The sequence below is a fragment of the Protopterus annectens genome, chromosome 2.part0 (assembly GCF_019279795.1).
Source record: "Protopterus annectens isolate FY-2018-M chromosome 2.part0, PAN1.0, whole genome shotgun sequence".
In the NCBI taxonomy this organism is placed as follows: domain Eukaryota; kingdom Metazoa; phylum Chordata; order Ceratodontiformes; family Protopteridae; genus Protopterus; species Protopterus annectens.
The window spans coordinates 1,253,973,786-1,253,996,962 of NC_056728.1; the positions used below are offsets into that span (position 1 = coordinate 1,253,973,786).

At 45.5% G+C, this 23,177-nt stretch overlaps 1 protein-coding gene across 3 annotated transcripts in view; it reads left to right on the forward strand.

The window, feature by feature from the left end:
* The window catches only part of FIP1L1 (factor interacting with PAPOLA and CPSF1), a gene marked incomplete in the record, with an annotated part of 1,650,449 nt that overhangs the window by 1,357,150 nt on the left and 270,122 nt on the right, over nucleotides 1-23,177 (forward strand). For all 3 annotated transcript variants that reach the window (XM_044061425.1, XM_044061426.1, XM_044061427.1), the window contains 1 exon segment: nucleotides 4,838-5,096. In XM_044061425.1, the coding sequence (XP_043917360.1) occupies nucleotides 4,838-5,096 (259 nt within the window).

Consider the following 23,177-nt stretch of genomic DNA (forward strand, 5'->3'; position numbering starts at 1 on the left):
GAGACCGTCGGGGGGGGGGGGGCGTTTAACGAAGCACCTGTCAATGTGGGAGTCCATCACGAACGATCGATGGGTGCTCCGAATTATATCCAGAGGCTACAAAATTCCCTTCCTATTTCGTCCTCCCTCAGGTGGTCGCCTCCTCGATGTCCCACCCAATCAGAGTGGCGGCGACCGTAGAGATTTCAAATTTGTTAGAAAAAAGAGCCATCCAGCGGGTCCCCCCAGACCAATCTGGATCGGGCTACTACTCAAGTGCCAAAAAAGACAGGGGACCTCAGGCCCATTCTAGACTTGTCCGCCCTGAACATGTTTGTCCCCAAAGAAAAGTTCCGGATGGTCACTCTACAATCTATTCTCCCTTTAATGCAGGTGAAGGACTGGATGTGCTCTATAGACCTCAAGGACGCGTACTACCACATTCTAATGGACAGACGGTCCAGGAGGTTCCTCCGCTTCCGGCTAGGGGCCAGTCATTACCAGTTCAGGGTCCTTCCGTTCGGACTCACCTCAGCCCCCAGGGTGTTCACCAAAGTCATGGCAGTGGTTGCGGCCCACCTGAGGCTTCAGGGTATAAGGGTCTTTCCGTACCTAGACGACTGGCTCCTCAGAGCAACCAACAGGCATCAACTTTGTATCGCGAGGGACTATGTGCTGTCTCTTGCCGACAGCTTGGGCATTTCAGTCAACATACCGAAGTCTTTTCTTCATCCTGTGCAAGCATTAGATTTCATAGGAGCCAGGCTAGATTCACGATCTTCTCGGGCCTTCTTGACCTCGGCCAGGCTGTCCAGCCTCTCACTCCAGGTTTTGGCTCTTCTTCACACGAAAGCTCCACCGGCGGAGTTAGTCTGAGAGCACTAGGCTCGATGGCAGTGGCTATCTGTCTCTCTCTCCATGCTCGCCTAAGGATGTGTATATTACAGTGGACACTCCAAGTTCAATGGTCACTGTTACTCCACCCATTGAACACTCCTATCCCTGAGCAGAGTTTGCAGGGAATCCCTCCTTTGGTGGCTTCACTCCCCAGAACTCAGGCAAGGAAGACCCTTTGTGATCCCCCACCCCAGGCCACGTTAACCACGGATGCTTCTCGCCTAGGGTGGGGGGGGGGCATTGTTTGGGCAGAAACGTCCAAGTTACGTGGACCTTGTCGGAGACCGCCTTGCACATAAATGTTCTGGAGATGAGGGCGGTGCTTCTAGCATTGCAGGCTCTCCAAGACCTTCTACCTCTAGGAACGATTGCAATACAGATGGACAATATGTCAGTGGTCTGGTATATAAACAAACAAGGGGGAGCCAGATCCTATCCTCTTTGTCGAGAAGCCATGAGAGTTTGGGAATGGGGGATATCCACCAACCGCTTTCTGATAGCAACGCACATTCCAGGACCATCCAACATTCTGGCGGACAAATTGAGTCGAGTAATTCAGTCCTTACGAGTGGTGTCTCAATCCAAAAGTTGCAAAGGAAATTTTCCACAAGTTGGGTTGGCCTCGCTGCGATCTTTTTGCCCAAAACACAAAATGCAGCGAGTTCTTCGCAATTCTTCCCCCAGAAGGGGAGAGCCCCAGAGACGCTCTGATTCATGCTTGGCCTCCCGGTTTACTCTATGCTTACCCCCCACTTCCGCTCATGGCGAAGTTCATTCAGAAAGCCGCACGGTTGGGGAGCAAAATTATCGTCATAGCCCCATTCTGGCCTCGTCAAATCTGGTTTCCATACCTGCGGTCTCACATTCTCTCCTCCCCTTTAATCCTGGATCCCATTCCAGATCTGATATCGCACCCAACTGGGTGCCCAACACCGAACCTGGTAAACCTCAAGCTCGCGGTTTGGTTGATCCAGTTCCACTAATGGCAAGGACTCCTGGTATCTTGTCACCAGTGAAAACTATTCTGGTAGCGGCTCATAAACCGTCCACCAGGAAAATCTATAATAGCAAGTGGAAACGATTTTCTATCTGGGCTAACAGCAAAGGTCTCAACCCCTTTACTGTTCCGATTCCTACAGTCTTGGATTTTTTGTCCATGATTCTTGAACAAGGGGCCAGTGCATCAACGGTAAAAGTACAGTTGGCAGCAATATCCCATTTTCATGTGGGAGACTGATTAGGATCTCTAGCATCTACAAAATTGTGTAAGACATTCTTGCATGGCGTTTTCCTTCTCAAGCCGCCAGTGAAATCTGTGACTCCCCCTTGGGACTTAACCTTTGTTCTGCAAGCCTTAACGAAACCTCCTTTTGAACCTGCAGCTTCTGTACCCCTTAATTTTCTATCCTGGAAAACAGCATTCTTGGTGGCCATAACTTATGCTAAAAGGGTTTCAGAGCTCCAAGCTTTGTGCATGAAACCTCCCTATCTTATTTTCCACAATGACAGTGCGTCTCTCAGGACTAACCCGTCTTTCTTACCAAAAGTGGCATCTGTGGCAAATATCAATCAGACTATCAATCTGCCAGTGTTTTTCAAATATTTTCAAAATAAGGGAGAATACATGTTGCATACACTAGACGTACATAGACAGTTGCGTTTTTACCTTCACAGGACCAAAGACGTTCGTAAGGCTGATCAACTCTTTGTGTCATTTGCTCCTTCATCCATGGGAAAACCTATATCCAAAGTGATACTGGCTAATTGGATTTGTCAATGTATTTCTCAGGCTTATAAGGCATCAGGCAAAACAACCCCATTTAAAATTCGTGCACATTCCACAAGGTCCATCGCAACTTCTGCAGCCTTCTGGTCGAGGATGCCGTTGGATGACATATGTTCAGCAGCCACTTGGTCTTCTGCTCATACGTTTATTTCTCATTATAAGCTGGACATGATATATCTAGAAGCAGGCGTCCTTTGGCTCCGTGGTGCTTCAGAATATCCACCCATAGACCACCCAGGTTTCTTTGTTTAGGTAGCTGGGGACTCTGTCCCACAGGTTGCAGAACAAATGAAGTAACTACTTCAGTTTTAGAAGTTATGTACTCACCATAACGTTCCATCTGAGTAGGTACTTCATTTGTCTGCAACCATCCCCCCCCTGCCATCCCCCTAACCTGTATTGGGTTTCTAGGATCTTTATGATTCTTGAGAATATCTGAACCTGTTTTTTACAGTTTTTTTCAGGTGATACAGCAAAACCGATCTGAGGTAGTTTGGTGGTAACAGGGGATTGTGGGTAGAGGGGAGGAGCTAGGAGCTCGGATCTTGAAGCTTGGAAAGCTGCCGGTCGGATCCGAGACCCACAGGTTGCAGACAAATGAAGTACCTGCACAGATGGAACGTTATGGTGAGTACATAACTTCTAATTCTACACGAGCTGTTGTACTTCAGCAGTTTTTCAGTCAAGGGCTTCCATGGGTGATATTTGCGCAGCAGCAACTTGGGCTACCCTTCATACCTTTATTACTCCTTACAGATTGGATATGGTCTCCAGGGGAAGAGCATCTTTTGGTTCTGTGGTGCTCAGGAATGTCCTTCCTTGAGTCCTCTCAAGGTCCTAGGCAGCTAGGGACTCTGTCCCATTTGTCAAGGATGAAATGACAACATCAGATAAAGAAATTATGTACTTAATTTCTTTTCTCCAAACTTTATCTGAGGTAATTGGGAGAGGAGCATTCTGGATAAGGGTAAAGCTGGAGTTTTTCACCAGCGTGAGCTGTAGTAACTGCCGGATTAGTTCTGATAACTGACTCGAACCCATTTGTCGAGGATAAATGAAACTGGACAACACAGATTAAACATTATGGTAAGTATATTAACTTCTTTTTCAATGCCTTTCATGCCCTTAAACCTCCCTTAGGGGTTTCCCTTCCTAATCCTCTTACCTCTTCACCACAGAAAAGCATCAGAGTGCAGGATTCTTCTGAAGAAGAGGATTCCTCAAGGGGTGAATCCTTGGCCTATTTTGGTCAGGTAACCTCCCCCTTGGAGTATGTCTCCCCTGAGGAAGAGTCCAGTGGCACAGAGTCTCCTGGTGAAGACATTAATATATACATTGAGAGCAAGAGATCTACATGTCTAGATAGAAAGATAGATGGGTCTATATTAGAACATCAAAGTTTCAAAACTTCAAATGTTCTAATATCGAACCCTATTCAACGAAAGCTGAAAACATCAAACATACAGAACAGCGAATTTTTTCATAGGGAAAAAATTCACTGTTCCAAAACACATACACACAACACAAGCACACCAAACAAACAGCAATCCACACACATACACCTAAAATCTTGCACCTAACCCTACACTAAACTATACACACACCACTAACTATCCACTTATGTTAACCCAAACCCTAACACTAAGGTCCGTAACTATTGCACACTCACCTCACCCGCACCCTAACCCTCACATTCACACAATCACACACTTACCTGACCCACGCCCTAACTCACCTAACCTGCCTTAACCCTCATGTCCACACAATCGCACGCATACCTAACCCGCACTCAATTGCACACTTACCTGAACCCGACCCGTAACTTTCCACCACAGCGCTGAAAATACCAAAGCAACAGAAACGGACAACTGAATTCTTTCCCTAGGAAAAAATTTGCTTTTCTTTTGCTTCGATATTTTCAGCTTTCACTGAATAGGGTTCAATATTAGAACATTCAAAGTTTTGAAACTTCGATGTTGTAATATAGACCCAGATAGATTTATCCTATTTGAGAATTTGGGAGGGTTAAATGTATATTAAAATGAAAGAAAAAAAAAAACGTTTGTGGCTAATAGTGTTTTATAATCCAGAGGTGTTAGCATTTTGATTTTTATTTGCATGGCAATCTATTGTTTATGATTCTGAAATGTGAAAGAAAAATATGATCTCTTTTAGTGCCTTATCCACACATAAGTAGTGGTTCTTCATGGGGTGGCATGATGGAGAGTAACAAACCATGGGAATATTATCCAAGGAGAGAAAAGGACAGAGACCGGGATAGAGATCGAGACCGTGACCGCGAGCGAACCAGAGACAGAGAAAGAGACAGAGAGAGAGACCGAGACAGAGAAAGAGAACGAGAGAGAGAGAGAGAGAGAGATCGTGACAGAGACAGAGAACGTGATCACAGTCCGACTCCAAGTGTGTACAACAGGTCAGTTCCCTTTAATAACAAGGCTGCTTTGCTTATACTGCTATAATCAGATGTTTTAACAAAGCATTTCTAGTGTTAATGATTTAACCTGATGTTCTTCGTCTTCCATTGCTGCAGTCCTGACTATTGGGTATAGTCCGCGTCCAGTCGGCCCGAATACCAGAGTATAAGGCTGACGTCGGTCAGGGCGCATTAGACTGACGTCAGTACGTCAGGGTACTAATGCGCATGACCGACGTCATATCCTCAGTCTTTTTTGCCGCATGGTCCGATGCAGAAGCAGTTTTGCGAGTGCAGGTTGGCGTTCTGAAATATTTCCGAAACCGGAGTTTCAGACCGAAACAGAGTTGGCTAAGTACCCCGTTGGGGAACATTTTGGTTTTTTCTTGCCTCAGTATTTTACCGGATGTCAGAAAAAGTGAATAACTGTATTTCTTGTGGGAAACAGATACCTCATAGGGATTATCATACCTTGTGTATACCTTGTTTAGGGCCTGAGCACGTCGTTGTTGGTTGCCGCTCTTGTGCTAGGTTTAACAAACGCACTATTAAGAGGAGGTTAGACTGTGCCAGGTTAGTGTTTGGGAAGCGTTGCAATTATAAAATGCCGTCGGATGCTCCGACGCCCGCTTCCTCCAAGGAGCGCAAGGATAAAACAGTGAAGCCTAGGGTTGAGGAACCGGCAGTCCCGGACGTCGGTTCTTTAGAAGGCTCAGTGGAGCCGGAGGTTTTGCCAGGAGTTTCCATGGAGTCCCAGGCAGAAACTATACTCTTACAGGATGTGCCTTCTCAGGAGGTAGGCCAGGCTGAGGGGGCTTCTCAGGTGACTGTTCTTCCCTCTCTTCCCAAGGTAGTTAGAGCCTCTCCTTCTGTTGCCAAAACTTCTTTGAGAGGTAGGCCTAGTTCAGCTTCAGTGGGGGCTTCTCCTAGCATTTCGGGTTCTGTACCTAAGAAACATATGCTTAAAATGGCAGAAGATTTAATTACTATGATTAAGGGGTTCTATGCCCCCGCCTGATAAGAGGCCTAGGGTGGAACCGGAGTTTGATAGTTTTGAACAGTGTTCAGAGGCTTCAGAATCTTCTGTGGAAGATATGCAGGAGTATCCTACTTATTCTGATTCTGATGTGGATGATTCCACTCCTACAGCTTCTCCGCCTGAGGATTTCTCATTTTCAGAGACTCTGCATTCCATGAGGGAGCACTTTAAATGGGAAGGCCAGGATTACTCTGATTCCAGGAAAAGGCTTAGGGAGTTCTTGTTTTACCCCAGCATAGGCCTTTAGCTATTCCTCCTGTGTTGAATGTGGTGGAAGATGTTTTTGCAGAGGCTTCCCTGAACCCTGACTCTTTGCCTCCTGCTCCTGTTAAGCCTGATAGGTATTATAGGGTGCCCAAGCTCATAAATATTTGTTTAAGAGTCCTAGGGCGGACCCAGAAACTATTTCTCAAGGGCCTAAGGGTGTAAAGGCTTCTGTGGTTAAAAATCCTGTTCCCACTGATAAAGAGGCAAGGGCTTTGGATAGGTGGGGAAAGAAAGTGTATACTTCTTCCACTCTAGCCATGAGAGCTTTGAATTGTCAGTTTCACATGCTAAAATATCAGAATTATCTCCTTTCACAATTGAAATCTAAGGTGGATGCTTTGGCGGAAGGTATTGAGTGTAAAGAGTTGCTGGATTTGGTTCATGTGTCTGAACAAGTGGGTAAGCATTCTTTGCAATGTGGTTTTGATGCTGTACAGGCCTCCTCGAGGGTGGCTGCTACCAGTTCTGTTCTTCGCAGGCATGCCTGGTTGAAGGATCAGAATTTAGCTGAGCATGTTAAGACAAGGATTTTGGATGCTCCTTTACAGTCTGATGTGTTGTTTGGATCGCCTGTGGAAGCAGTTTTAAAGAAAATGGAGGACAAAGCTAAGTCTATGCAAACTGTTAAAGATGTTTTGCAGGTGCAGCCACCAAAGTTTAGTAGAAATTGGCCTGCTAAGGGGTGGACATATCCTGCTTATGATTCCCAGTCTAGGGGTAGGTCTAGACGTGGTAGGGGCAGGGCTCAAGGTTCTTTTAGGCCTAGAACAGGGAGTTCACCTGCTCAGACTTCTGGTGAGGGCAGGGGTCAGTCCTTTCGTAAACAGACCCAATGACCTGTCTTTTCAGCTGCCAGCAGATTCACGTTTGGCAGCTCCTTTGGGAGGACGACTGTCTCTTTTCAAAGAAAATTGGGATTTAATTACTCAAGACAAATGGGTGTTGGATATCATTCACCACGGTTACAGATTTTATTTCCATACAATGCCCCCTTTCAAAGGCATGCCAGACGTTCCTCCTCCACAAAGAAAAGAGGCTCACAAGCAAGTTTCTCAGTTGCTTCACATAGGGGCCATTCAGCCGGTCCCTGTATCAGAAAGGGGCCTAGGATTTTATTCTCGCCTGTTCCTTGTACCAAAGAAGGGAAACACGTGGAGACCAATTTTGGATTTATCTATCCTCAACACTTATCTGGACATTCCCAAGTTCAAGATGTTGACGTTACAACAGCTTTTACCTCTGCTGGGCAAAGATCACTGGATGGTAACTTTAGATCTCAAAGAAGCTTACCTTCATGTGCCTATAAGGCTAAGTTGCAGGAAGTATCTGCGGTTTCGAGCTGGAAATTCTCATTATCAGTTCTCTGCATTGCCCTTTGGCTTATCTACTGCCCAGAGTGTTCACAAAGGTTCTGGCTCCAGTGATAGCTTACTTCAGGCTTCAAGGAATTCAAATCTATCCTTACTTGGACGACTGCCTGATTCTGGCTCAAGAAAGGAAGATCTTCTACAGCATCTGGAATATGTTATCGCAGTGCTAAGATGCCTAGGGTATTCTGTGAACGAAATAAAGTCCAGTCTAGTACCCTCTCAAGACATGTGCTTTCTGGGTGTGAGACTGAATACAGCAGCCCAGATGGCCTTTTTAACCCCGGACAAACAAAAGAGTCTGTCACTTTACTTCCATCAACTATCTCATCAGTCCGTGCTGACTGCAAGGACAGTCCTTCAAGCATTAGGGTTCATGGCATCTTGTATTCTGGTGCTTCCCAATGCCAAACTGCATATGAGGAAGCTACAATGGTATCTCAAAATGTATGGACACAGCACTGCCAGGATTTGGACACTGTCATTCAAATAATACCTTGCCTTCAAAAGAATTCTTGTGGTGGGCTCAGGAATGTCACCTAAACAAGGGACTCTCTGTGACCCGCCAGAGGCAAGTCAGATCTTAACGACAGATGCCTCGGACATTGCTTGGGGAGCTCATCTAAATGGAAAGTGGATACAAGACAAGTGGCCTGCCAGACTACAGCATCTACATATCAACATGAAAGAGATGTTAGCAGTCCAGTTTGCATTAATGGCTTTCAAGGAGTTACTTCTTCCAGGGCAGGTGTTGATTCTAACAGACAACACAACTGTCATGTGGTACATCAACAAGCAAGGGGGAACACATTCTTATCCTCTATGCAGGCAAGCAATGATTTTATGGGAGACTGCTAAGCCTGCAACTAACTCTTCAGGCAAGGTTTCTGCCAGGAGCACAGAACTCCTTAGCAGATGTGTTAAGCAGACAAATCATGGATCCCCACGAGTGGAAACTGGATTTTCATGTATTTCAGAAACTGACAGTGTCATGGGGAACTCCAGACATAGATCTGTTCGCTTCTCCACTAAACCACCAGCTGCCAAAGTATTGCACAAAGGGGTTTCATCACACAGCTTGGAAAGTGGATGCTCTGTCTTTCAGTTGGAAAAACTTTCATGTGTATGCCTTTCCACCTCTGCCTCTTCTTCCAAAGGTACTGTTAAAGGTCAGACAAGACAGGCCAAGGATGATTTTGATAGCTCCAGATTGGCCTCGGCAACACTGGTACCCACTACTACGGAGTCTGGTAAAGAAGCCTCCATGGCCTTTACCTCTGATTCCTCATCTGTTATCTCAGAAGGACGGTCATCTGCTCAATGTCAAGCTTCACTCTCTTCATCTAACAGCCTGGCATATTCTGTGTTGAAACACAGCAGGTCTCAACTTCCTCAACAAGTTTTAAATGTGATTATGGAAGCTAGAAGACCTAGTACAAGGAAAGTGTATGCAGAAAAATGGAAGAGATTTTTATTTTGGAGTACAGCAAAGAATTTGGAGATTTCTGAGCCTAATTTGAGTGTGGCTCTTCAATATCTTACTGAATTATTGGACAAAGGTTTGTCCTTCTCTTCCATTAAGATTCATGCTGCAGCAATTTCAGCTCACTATGATTGTGACCCACCTTTGTTTTCGCATCCTTTGTTCAAGCAGTTTCTTAGAGGGGCAAAGAATATAAGACCCCCACGAGAGCTCCTACTCCAGCTTGGGATCTCAATTTTGTGTTGGAATAACTTACTTTACAAGCTTTTGAGCCTGCAGCTACTGCTGAATTGAAATACTTGTCATGGAAGACTGCTTTTCTGTTGGCTATTACTTCTGCAAGAAGGGTGTCTGAGTTGCAGGCCCTTATGGCAGTAGAGCCCTTTTGATTTTCCATAAGGATAGGGTATCATTACGCACTAATCCTTCTTTTATGCCTAAGGTGGTTTCTAGTGTGGCTTTAAACCAAACTATTCATTTGCCTACGTTTTTGCAGACCCTCAAAATAAAGGGGAAAAGATTTTGCACACTTTAGATGTACACAGGCAATTGCGTTATTATTTAAGCAGGACTAAGGATTTTAGGCAGTCTCAGCAGTTGTTTGTTTCTTTTGCTTTGAGTTCACAGGGCAAGCCTGTGTCAAAACAAACTATTTCTAGGTGGATTGGCTTTGCATTGCATTTTGTTATTCCCATCATGGCAAGGAGATTCCAGCTGGGATTAGGCCTCATTCCACTAGGGCTACTGCCACTTCAACAGCATTTCTAAGGGGTGGCAACTAAGGATATTTTGGAAGCAGCTACTTGGAGTTCAGTGCATACTTTCTCTAAGCATTATCACCTTCCTATCTACTCTAAGTCTAGGGCTGGTTTTGCCACAGCTGTTTTGCAAGGCATGTTGTCAGCTCCTACTTCTTTATAATTTGCCAGCCTCCCTTACCTCTGCTTTGGGATTCTACCCAATAGTCAGGACTGCAGCAATGGAAGACGAAGAACATAGTACAGTTTTGTACCTACCATAAATGTAGATGTTCGAGGATTCCATTGCTGCAGTCCAATTTACCCTCCCTCCTTCCCTCTGTATTTAGGGGTGGTTGTGTAGGTGAGTTTACATGCTTATATTTTTGTATATATTGTTGTATATATTGTGCATGTTTTTGGTGCAGGTTTTTTGGGACTTGTCTTTTTAGGGTCTTCTGACATCTGGGGCAAGAAAAGACTGAGGATATGACGTCGGTCATGCGCATTAGTACCCTGACGTACTGACGTCAGTCTAATGCGCCCTGACCGACGTCAGCCTTATACTCTGGTATTCGGGCTGACTGGACGCGGACTATACCCAATAGTCAGGACTGCAGCAATGGAATCCTCGAACATCTACATTTATGGTAGGTACAAAACTGTACTTTTCCAAGAAAGTTATTGTATGAGAAACAATGGGAAGTTTTTTTTTCTTCTTTGTATGTGGTGCTTATTGATCCTTGTTTACTTTTGTGCTGCTGATAGCATCAGAAGTAATTCAAAAATATGTAGATGATTGCAAAACTGAAAAGAATTTCTCCAAATGAAAATTGCTATAGCTTGCCTCTTTTTATATAACAAGATTTTGTAACAAGGAACCATTCAAGTTTGTTAAACAAAAAACAGCAGCACCATATACTAAATTAATCCTTGATTAGTGTCATTGTAAAAGTAACTCAGGGTTTGAACTGTATTCCACCTATCCTGTCATTGTCTTGGACAGAGTTTTATCAGTTTTCTTTTATTCTCTGTGAGGGCTTTAGTCAGAGCTATGTTGACGTTCCTTACAGTCTTTCTAAATGCAGCAATATCCTTGTTCTTTAACAGACATGCTTAGGACCCTTTTGTATTTTAAACCCCCTTAGCCCATTAGGAAGTTGTGATTTTGACAAGCTATTATCTTATTTAGAAAATTCTATAGTTGCAGTAAAAAGCTGAAATAGGATGCATGCTTGCAGTTATTCAGAGCTGAGGAGCTTTATTGGTGCAGTAACCACTCCTAAAAGGTCAACTACCATGATAAAATGTACTTGCAGCTCATACTATTTTCTTTGGAAGTGTCATTTTAGTGGTAAATCAAAGCATGTGGATAGATTCCCAGGCAGTATTGTCATACCCCAGTGCATGTGGGTAATAAAGAAATCTGGTTTGTAAAGCTGGTTTACCTATGCCCTGTGCATTCACCTTGTGGCTGTGGTCTTTAAAGTGTAGACTATAGACCATGTCAGCTTCAAAACACCTTGTGCATAATATTTTGCTGCTGTTGTATTATGGAATTTGATGTTTTGTTCACCTTACACATGTGTGTATGTATGCCACAACAAAAAATGCAATGTCCAAACCATTTTGATAAGTTCCATGTACTGACCGGTATGGCTTCATTTCCTTTTGTGAATGAAATGGATGACTGAATAGGCATTGATTTCTTTTGTTATTGTAGAATAGCATCTAGGTTGTCACTGTACATTCAGCAAATGTGAGTTATAGTGGTGGTCATAAGGATCATTGTTGTAGAAGCACCACCATAAGGATAGCTGCTGTGGTGAAGCTCTGTGTTTGGCACAGCTTCAAGAGCTTTGCACTCTCCCCAACACTGGCTGGGCTGAATCCACATTTCAGAGACATTAGCATGATGTCCTTCCTTATCACTGTTGCAGTATTTCCTACATAAGGGCTCTCCTGCTAGGGATAGCCCAACAAAATGTATAGACTTGAGTGTCACATGCTCCCGTGCAAGGCCTTGGGCTTAAAGGTGGTGTATGGAAGTACACACCTCAGAACTTAGTTGTCACCAGTCTGAACATCATCACTGAACATCAGTCTGAATGCTCTTCTCTGCTGGTTACCGAGCTATTTTCAGATAACTACCCTGTTGAGTTTCTTTTTTATCTTCTCTCTTTTTTTTGTTGTTGTGAGGTTACATGTCAACCAGAAAAGGAAGATGTCTGTGTGGGAGGCAGATTCCCCATAAAGATGGTCACAAACAGTGTCTCTTCTGTTTGTCTACTTCTCACAACCATACACAGTGTTCTATTTGCCAAGCATTTGTCCCAAAGACCCTACGTAGTTGACTCTCCTCCTTGTCTATTTATATAGAAAGTCAGCATCTAAAGTTGTTTGCATAAGGTGCTGTGGTGGTGTCTTCCTGTCCTGAGGTTCAGCCTCCAGCCAAGAAAAACGCAAAAAAACTCTGGTCTGATTTGGCTGTTGCTCAACATCCACTGGACATCTCTCTCGCTGGAGTCTGGTGAAAGCCCGGGGGGGGGGGGGTTATCCATTTATTGCTTTGTATTACCGTGCCGCAGCCCTTTTGGAAGCTGGTATGGATCCAGCTTCTTGCACTTCCTCAGTGGCTTTTCAAACACCTGCTCCAGACATTGAGAGAGAATCTCTGCTGATTATTTCTGAGGGAATGCATGGGATTCTGCAGATTCTTGTCCAGGAGGGAGATGCTTATTACATTGATAGTGTCAGCAGGTGTCCTACTCTCTTAGGTTTTTTCATGCAGACATCTCTTAAAAAAAAAAAAAGCACATTTCCCTAGCTATTACAGATCCCCAACATGAATGGAAGGATTTTACTTGGGGGTTGTTTAATATTTTAATGGCTTTAAATCCTCCTCAAGGAGTCTCTGTGCCTGCTCCTCCCTGGTCATCTACTCCTCTTTAGAGGTCTAGTGAGCAAGAGTCCTCTGAGGATCCGGATTCTGGGGAAAAGTCATTGTCATATTCTTCTCAGTTCCCTTCTCCTTTGAACTGTGGGTCTAAGGGAGAGTATTCTACTAGTTCAGATTCCCCTTTAGAAGAGCTCTTTGAGAACACTGTTTCACATATGGAATTTTTCAGGTTTCTGATATTCAGAAGAGGTTTTAAGAACTCCTCCAGATGGAGTCTACCAAACTCTCTGCTGTTCTTCCAGTTCTGGCTGCCCTCCAAGATGCCTTTTCAGTAGCATCTTTTGACCCCGATTCTGTACCTCCATCCCCCAAGACACCTGCCATATTTTACAAGGTGCCTGATTGTAAATTACTGTAGAAATGTCCTTCTGATGATCCTTCTGTGCTCTCTCTCTCTTCTGGCAAACCTTCTGCGACTTTGCCTTCTACTAAACTGCTTCCTTCAGACAAAGGTAGTAGAACCGTGGAACATCTGGGCAAAAAAAATTATACTGCTGCCATCCTGGCCTTTAAGACTATCAATTACCAGACACATTTGACTAGGTATGTTTTTATCCCTTCTTTCTCTAGCTTCTCAGGTAATTTCTGACTTTACTGATTCTGAAGGGCAGGTTTCGGCCCTTCTTTGTTGGGTCTATGTCTCAAGTAGCTCAACACTCCATTAAGTGTAGATTTGAAGTAGTTTACTTCATTTGATCTTCAGCCTGTGGGTGTCTGATCCGTATTGGATCCAAACCGGAAACTTCACAAGCATCTGCTCCAAGCTCCTCCCCCTGCCCATAATACACCACCACTACCTTCAACCCTCAGATCTCTTTTGCCATGGCTTCCAATGCATCGTGATTCTTGAACCCCAGGTTGTGAGTAGGTTTTTTTGAAAAGTTTTAGTGTTTTGTGTGTGTGCTGGTAGCATAGGTTTCCTCCCTTCCTCCCCTTGGCTGGTGCATAGAGTGTGGGTACTTTTGTCTTAGTTTTAGGTAGTTTGTAGTAGTTAGACTTTTGCCCCCCCCCCCCCAAGCCTTCTATGTGCTTGTGGTTCTGAGTGTGTGGAGAGTGTCTCTCATAATCTTTTCTTGTTTAGTGAGTTATGGCTGATCTTCCTAAACAGGTCTTTAAAAGATGCACTGAGTGTGGCCACAAACTGTTGCCTGCTGACAGTCACGCTCCTTTTGTGCTTTGTTTGGGTGCTGCCCATTTGTCTGTGGACTGCAATATTTGTGCGTGTTTTAACCGGCATGCCCTTAAGGGAATGTAGGGTGAAACTAGTTATGAAGGGCCTGCTCCCTTCTATGGAGATGGCCACCTCCTCTTCTGCTTCAGTCACAGCTGCGGCTGTGACAGCCTCTCCTTCTACTCCTGTCCATGCTTCTCCTCCCTCCCAGGCTGGGACTCATCCTCCTGCGTCTAAGCCTGTGGAAGGGGAGCATAGAAAAGGCAGAGAGAGGAGGAGCGAGAGCATAGATCTGTTAAGAGAAAGAGGTCCCCAGACCTTCCGGGTCCAACTGGGCCTCCCACCAAAATTCAGTCTAGGCACCATGACTCCTCTTGGCTCCGATCTCTTAGATTTTCTCCAGAGCCGGAGGAGCCCAGACCTTCCTCTAGAGCATCTGATGTTCTTCGTGTTTCACTGTTGCAGTCATTACATTTGGGTAATCTGCTGGCAGGTTGCCCTCAGTTGGCCTGAATAACAAAGTCTTGGGTCCTGCGTCGGTTGGTGTCTCCTCTTCCATGACGTCAGGTCTTCAGGGGTATAAAACATGCAGCCGACGCCATTTTATTCAGTCTTTCTTGCCGCGCGGTGCCCGAAGCAGAAGCAGTTCGCAAGTGCCAGTTGGCCGACTCCTGAAATTTTCGTATTCGAGTTTCAGAACCGAAGTCTTCAAACTAAAGCTAAGTACCCCGTTGGGGAAACTTTTTCTTGCTCCTTACCGATGTCAGTAAAAGTTAATAATTGTATTACTTGTGGGCAGCAATACCTCATAAGGATTTTCATTTGTACTGTATTCCTTGCCTAGGCCCAGATCACAACATGCCTTGCTGTCGGTTTTGTGCTAAATTTAACCAACGCACTATTAAGCGTCGGTATATTTTTGCTTCTAAATATTTTGGTGCAAGATTTAATTATCCTAAAATATCGTTGGTTAGCAATCCGACTACTGGAGTTCATAAAAAATGCAAAGAAAAAGACCGAGACAGACCGTCGAGGTCCAAAACTGACGACGAAGCTTCTCCTAAGCCAGTCGCCGGTTCGCCGGTACACACTGAGTTGCCTTCGCAGCCCCTGATACCTGGTACTTTTGAGTCGCAGGCCTCTACCGAGACCCATTCGGAGTCCTGTATGCCGCGAGATTCTCAGTATTAAACCCGCGGATGTCTCTTCCTTGGATGGGTCCGGAGCCGCTAAGCAGGCACCGGGTTCTGAGGGTGTTTTCAGGCCCCAACATTTTTATATTAAACCGACGCCGGCAACAAAAACAAGGTCAAAAACAACTTCTAGGTCTAAAAAACTGACACATGAGCCACATGCTCAGGCCCCTCTGCCTAAAAAACAGATGATCAAAATGGCTGAGGATTTAATTACCTTGATCAGGGGTTCCCAACCCCCCCTCCCCCTGCTAAGAGGCCTAGACAAGGCACTGATTATGAATCTTTAGATCAGGTTTCCATTTCTTCTGGGTCCTCTTCTGATCAGGAATTTTCTATTCCACACTATGAGGATTCTGATGCAGAGGAATCCATCCCATCTGCATCGCCTCCTGAGGATTACTCTTTTGGAGAGACCTTGCATACTTTAAAGGAACAGTTTCACTGGGAGAGTCAGGACATCTCTGAATCAAAAAAGAGGCTTAGGGATTTCCTCCTCCTTCCTCAACATAGGCCTTTGGCAATACCTCCTGTATTAGACATTGTTGATGATGTGTTCTCGGAAGTAAGCATGGCTCCTGATTACCTGCCTCCGGTTCCTAGTAAGCCAGACAAATATTACAGGGTTCCTGACTCCCACAAATTTATTTTCAAAAATCCTGCTGCTGACCCTGAAACTATTTCTCAGGGTCCCAGAGGTGTAAAGGCCTCTACAGCCAAAAATCCTACCCCTTCTGATAGAGATTCCAGGGCGCTGGATAGATGGGGTAAGAAGGTTTATACGTCTGCATCCTTGGCAGTCAGGGCTTTAAACTGCCAGTTTCATATGCTTAAATATCAACAGCATGTTATGGGCTTACTGAAACAGAAAATTATGTTGATTTTTGATTGTGTGGAAAATAGAGTTACAGGAATTATTGCTTTCAGCAGAACATGTTGGAAAGCATACTTTGCAATGTGGTTTTGATTCCTTGGAGGACTCTTGTAGGGCCGCCATTACTGGATCTGTGATTAGAAGGCATGCCTGGCTCAAGGAGCAAAATCTGCCTGATCATGTTCCTTTGTAGCATGATACTCTGTTTGGCAATAAGACAGAAGAGGTTTTAAAGAAAATGGAAGACAAAGCTAAATCTATGCAGACAGTAAAAGATTTCTTGCAAGTGCAGCCACCCAGGTTCAGTAGGCACCGGCCTACTAAAAATTGGTCCTTTCCTGTGTCCAACAGAACCACTCGGGGCAAATCCAGGCACTCAAAAGGCTCCTGATACCAATCACAGGGTTCTTACAGGTCAAACCAATGGGGTGCCTCCACCTCCAAATCTGGAGGAAACAAAGCACAACCCTACAGTAAGCAGTCTAAATGACTTCCGTCTACCATCACGAAGCACTTGTCTTTTGGCAACACCCTTGGGGGAAAACTAGCACTTTATGCTCAAAATTGGCAGTTAATTACCCAGGACAAGTGGGTATTAAACATAGTATCCCAGGGGTACATATTTCGTTTCCATACTTTGCCAATTCCAAACAGATGGCCGGATCTGCCACAAAACCTGTGGGCAGAGGCCCAGAAACAAGTTAGGTCCCTCATGGATATGGGGGCTATTCAACCGGTAAATGAAAAGGAAAAAGGTCAAGGTTTTTATTCAAGACTTTTCCTGGTACCCAGAAAAGACAATTCATGGCATCCAATTCTGGACTTATTGATTTTGAACACGTTTCTGGACATTCCAAAATGCAAAATGCTGACTTTACAACAGCTACTACTAGGCAGGAATGCTTGGTTAGTAACTCTAGACTTGAGGCATAACTGCATACCCCAATAAGGGAATCATGCAGAAGATACCTCTGCTTCAAAGCAGGTTTTTTGCATTACCAATTGTCTGCACTGCCCTTTGGCTTATCTACTGCGCCCAGGGTCTTTACAAAGTGCCTGGCACCAGTAATTGCATTCTGCAGACAAAGCAGCATTCAGATTTATCCTCATCTGGACGATCGTCTCATTCAAGCAGAAGACAAGGACACTCTTCTTCAACATCTGGTGTTTGTAAAAAGGCTTCTAGCATGCCTAGGGTACACCATAAATGAAAAGAAATCACAACTGGTACCCTCATAAATAATTACATTCCTGGGTGCAAGCTTGAATACAACTGCCCAGATGGCTTACCTCACTCCAGACAAAGGCAACTGACAACATACTTCAAACAACTGGCAACAAAAACCCAGTTATCTGCAAGACAAATTCTGCAGGCTTTGGGGTTCATGGCATCCTGAATTCTACTAATTCCATATGCGAGACTGCATATGAGGAAACTTCAGTGGTACCTAAAAAGTTTATGGAGTCAACATTGTCACAGTCTGGAAACAATGATTCCTCTCATTCCCTGCCTACAACAAGAGTTCCTTTGGTGGGCAGAGACATGTCACCAAAGCAAGGGACTGTCATTCACTCTACCCCCTGCCACCCAAACTCTAACTATAGACGCATCAGATTATGCTTGGGGGGCCCACCTGGCAAGGGAGATGCATTCAGGGCAAATGGAGCCCAAACCAAATGCATCTGCATATCAACCAGAAAGAGATGCTAGCTGTTCAGAATGCTCTGACAGCCTTCAAGGATTTACTTCATCTAGGACAACTACTGATAAAGACGGACAACACCACAGTTATGTGGTACATAAACACATTCCTACCCCCTTTGCAGACTAGCCATGGCTTTGTGGAACACAGCCTTGACTTACCAAATACATCTTCAAGCTCAATTCCTGCCAGGAAAACAAAATACTCTGGCAGACGACCTAAGCAGAAATCTTATGGACCCACACAAATGGAAACTGGATCCACAAATCTTCAGCATGTTAACACAGAAATGGGGAGCCCAGACATAGATCTATTTGCGTCTCCCCAAAATTATCAGTTGGACAAATTCTGCACAAGAACGCTTCACAAAAAGGCTTGGAAAGTGGATGCTCTATCCTTCAGTTGGAAAAACCTATCAGTCTAGGCCTTCCCCCCTCTGCCTCTACTCTCCAAGGTCTTACTAAAAGTCAGACAGGAAAAACCAAAAATGATCATAATTGCTCCAGACTGGCCCCTCCAGCACTGTCTGGTACCCGCTTCTAAGGAATATGTCTCACCTTCTTCCATGGTACTTGCCTCAAATACCTCCTCTTACTGTTTCAGCAGAACTATCAGATTCTGCACACTCAGCTCCAAACTCTGAATCTTGCAGCATGGCTAATCAACTAATTATTCAAACACCTCTCAGTAAATTGTGATGGATGTCATTTTGGAAGCCAGAAGGCCTAGTACTAGAAAATCTTATGTAATAAATGGAAGAGATTCTGTGCTTGGAAGCAAGCACAAGGAATAGACACAGCAAAGCCCAATATTACTCAGATTTTACAATGTTTGACTGAGATGCTTGACAAGGGCCTATCTTTTTCTTCAATAAAAAAACATGCCTCCACCATCTTGGCTCATAACAACATGGAGCCTCTCCTCTTTTCTCATCCCCTGCTTAAACAGTATCTTAGAGGGGCCAAAAATTTAAGGCCTCCCAGAAGAGCACCAACTCCTACATGGGACCTCACTTTTGTGCTGGAAAAACTCACCCTGCCTCCTTTTAAACCAGCAACTACAGCGGATATAAAATTTTTATCTTGGAAAACAGCTTTTCTTTTGGCAGTCACTTCAGCAAGAAGGGTTTCAGAACTACAGGCTCTCATGGCAGTGGAGCCTTTTATTATATTTTACCCGGACAGGGTGTCCCTCAGGACCAATCCTCCTTTTATGCCTAAGGTGGTTTCCAGTGTGGCTCTTAACCAGACCATTCACCTGCCAACATTTTACCCAAATCCGCAGAACAAGGGGGAGTGGATTTTGCATTCATTGGATGTACACAGACAACTAAGATTCTACCTAAATAGGACCAAATCTTAAGAAAGTCTGAGCAACTACTGGTAGCATTTGCTGCAGGGTCAGAGGAGAAGGCTATATCAAAGCAGACAATTTTTAAATGGATAAACCACTGCATTCGTTTCTGCTATTTGCACCATGGTAAACCGGTGCCCAAGGGGATCAGTTCACATTCTACCAGGGCTGCCTCTACTTCAGCAGCTTTTCTCAGAGGGGTTCCAACCAGACAATCTAGAAGCTGCTACTTGGAGCTCTGTTCATACCTTCACTAAGCATGATCATTTACCTCTCTTCTCCAAATCCAGGGCAGGCTTTGCCACTGCAGTCCTGCAGGGCCTTATAGCCGCTCCTAATGCTGTTTAGTTCCATCCTCCCATCTATAGCTTTGGGATTCTACCCAAATGGTAATGACTGCAACAGTAAAACACGAAGAAGATAGTACAGTTGTGTACACTTACCATAAATGTAGATGTTCAAGTGTATTCACTGTTGCAGTCCGAGTTACCCACCCGCCATCCCCCTTTCTATACCTTTTCTTTCCTTCACTATATTCAAAAGCCTTTGTGGTGTATTTGCTTTTAGTTGAAGGTAAAGTTTATGTTTCTAAAAGTGTATTTATATATTTACTGTTTACTTGTATATATATTTTTGCTCCCCATTTGGGGGGCACCTGATATCTGGGGCAAGAAAAACTGAATAAAATGGCGTCTGCTGCATGTTTTATACCCCTGATGACCTGACATCATGGAAGAGGAGACAGCAATCGACGCAGGACCTAAGACTTTGTTATTCAGGCCGACTGAGGGCAACCTGCCAGCAGATTACCCAAATGTAATGACTGCAACAGTGAATACACTCGAACATCTACATTTATGGTAAGTGTACACAACTGTACTTTCTTCGACCCGCCAGGTCAGAGTCCGTGGCTTCGTCGCAGTCCACCCTCAGTCTCTCCTAAGTTGACATTGATAAAATTATGTGGTGATATCTTCGCACACAAATTCAGATGGGATTTTTGCCGGCCCCCTCTCCCTCTGGAGGGGGAGCTCGCTTCCCTTCTTTACACTTATATCTCCTTCTCCGATCCAACCCCCGGTTTCAGAGTATATGGATCCGAGAGTTTCCCCAGTCAGGAGGTCGGTGCCAACAGTACCGGTTTCCTCAATGTCAGCAGCTGCTTGGAGCGTGTCTGATCCAAGGGGGTGGAGCTTTTTCTGTCGGCTCCAACCTTGTCTGGTCATGGCCACCTCCTCGGACCTCCGTCTGCTTCGGGCCTGGCTCCAATTCCCATGTCTGATCCGGGGAGAGCTGTTCCCTTGATGGTGTCCCAGGAAGCTCGCTCTCCTTCGGCGTTCATTGTGGAAAGGGTTTTCACCAGTGGATAGAGGCCCCTGACTATATCTTCGGACTCCGCCCTGACTCCTCCTGCTTTGTGTGTGAATCCTGTCATTTTACCACAGAGACAGCCTGTGCTCGAGAAGCCCCAGGCGGTTCCCCTTGAGGGACAAGTTGTTTGCGAGCTCCGTCCAGAAAGCCCCACCGGCGAGGTTCCTTGCAAGCATACATGCAAGAGGAGGCACTTGGAATCCTCCCCGGAGTCCCTCACTGAGAACACTGATTTGGATGATGGGGAAGGTTCCCCCAGATCACCTCCCAAGGATGTTCCTTCGGAGACATCATGGAAATCTTTCGCCAGCGGGGAGGTTGGTCCACCCCAAAACCTTCCCCAGACAAATTGGTCTTCCTGGAGGCTTTGAGCACAGGCTGGTCTACTTCCTGGGTGTCCCCTACCATGGATCAGTTAGTGGACTTAGTCACCTCACGGGGGTGGAAGGAACCGGACACTGTGGAACCAATCCCTAAACGCACGGACAAAATGTGTCCCCCTGCAGACAAGACTGGCTTGGAATAAAGGGTCCCTGGTAAATGCTATGGTGGTAGCAGCCACCACCTAGAAGGAACTAGCTCAGGAGAGTTCCTCGGTCCACCCTCCTGACCATGAGTCTAGGATGATGGATCGCGTCCGCCACCTTTTCTATCAGGGTGCTTAACTATCTAGCCCATGTTAACCGACTACAGCGTGACCTGGTTAAGGAACTTGCTGAGTCTCCCCCAAAGTCCATGTCGCAGGAGGACAGGGCTATGTTCTCCGTGAGGATGGCTACCTTGACAGTGGTTTCAAATACGTCTATGCGACTCCTCTCTCACACGACTGAACGAGTGGCTAGGGTGGCTGGGTCCGGCGTGTCCATGAGCCATAACGCCTGGCTCAGTTTGTGTCACTTCACAGAACCCTTCAAGGCGTCTTTTGAGAATGCCCCGTATGACTGCTCTTCCCTCTTTGGTAAGACCGTCCATGACACCTTGGTCCAGAGTGAGAAAGATTGGAAGACACTGTCTGCCGTCGGAATCTGCTTCTCTAACCCTCAAAGATCCTTTTCTCGGAATCAGCGAGGGCAAAAGAAGATGTGGCTCCGGAAGTCTCAGTATTTCCATGACACTCGGGACCCTTCTTCCTCTAGACGTAGAGGGGGACAGGACAGATGCCGGCCCAGAGGCCGAGGTGGTCCGAGGAATTTTGGGTCTTGAGAACCGTTCTTGGACAGGCCCGCGCAGCAACCCTTGAGGGCTTGCCCGACTGCTGTGCGCTCCGGAGATAATTGGAGGTCGCCTGTCATTGCACCTGGCAGCATGGGAGTCCGTGTCATCAGACCGTTGGGTGCTTCAGATAATTTCCAGAGGCTATTCAGTCCTGTTTGTGGCTCTCCCTACACCTTACAAACACCTCCCAGATGTACCACTTACACAGAGGGAGGCAGCAGCGCTAGAGGTTTCCAAGCTGCTAAAGAAATGAGCCATCGAACCTGTCCCCCCAGATCAGGCATCTACTCCAGGTTCTTTTTGGTGCCAAAAAAGACAAGGGACTTGAGGCCCATTCTGGACCTGTCTACTCTTAACCTGTTAGTTGCCAAAGAGAAGTTCCGGATGGTCACCTTACAGTCCTTCCTGCCGTACCTGCAAGAGAGTGACTGGATGTGCTCATTCGACCTCCAGGATGCCTACTATCACATAAAGATGCACAGAAGCTCCAGGAGGTTTCTCCACTTCTGGCTAGGAGCCAATCATTATCAGTTTTGAGCCCTACCTTTGGTCTCACCACAGCCTCCAGGATGTTCACCAAACTGATGGCAGTAGTAGCGGCTCACCTGAGGCTTCAGGGGATTCAGGTCTACCCTTACCTGGATGATTGGCTCCTTACTGCTCCCACCAAGTGTCTACTTTGTCGGACCAGAGACTATTTCCTGTGTCTTGCACACTGTCTAGGGGATTACAATCAACACAGCCAAATCTCTTCTGAACCCCTGTCCAGCTTATAGAATACTTAGGAGCATGGATAGACTCATTGCAGACAGTTTTCCTGACCTTGGAGAGAGTTTGAAATTTAAGGATTTTATTTACAGATCTCATCTTCCCTCAGCAGAGTCAGTTTTAAGGGCCCTAGGTTCTGTGGCAGCGACAATAACACTTCTTCCATGCGCTCGCTTACATATGTGAGTGCTACAGTGGGCTCTAGTGGTGCAGTGGTCTTGTTGCACCCGATACAAATCAGCAGAGTCTGCAGGTCGTCCCTTCTATGGGGGATGCAGTCTTTGGAAGTTTCGGAAGGAAGACCTTTAGTTCCAGCCCCTGCCCAAGCCACATTGACCACGTATGCCTCCCAGCTAGTGTGTGGGGGGGCCATTGTTCAGGAAGGAAAGTCCAAGGCATGTGGTCCCCAATCGAGGCCACTTTGCATGTAAACGTTCTGGAGATGAGGGTAGTCCTTTTAGCGTTGCAGGCCCTTCATGCCTTTTTACCTCTGGGAACCATTTTGATCCAGTCAGACAACATGTCAGTGGTCTGGTATATCAACAAACAGGGAGGGACCAGATCTTACTCTATTTGTCGCG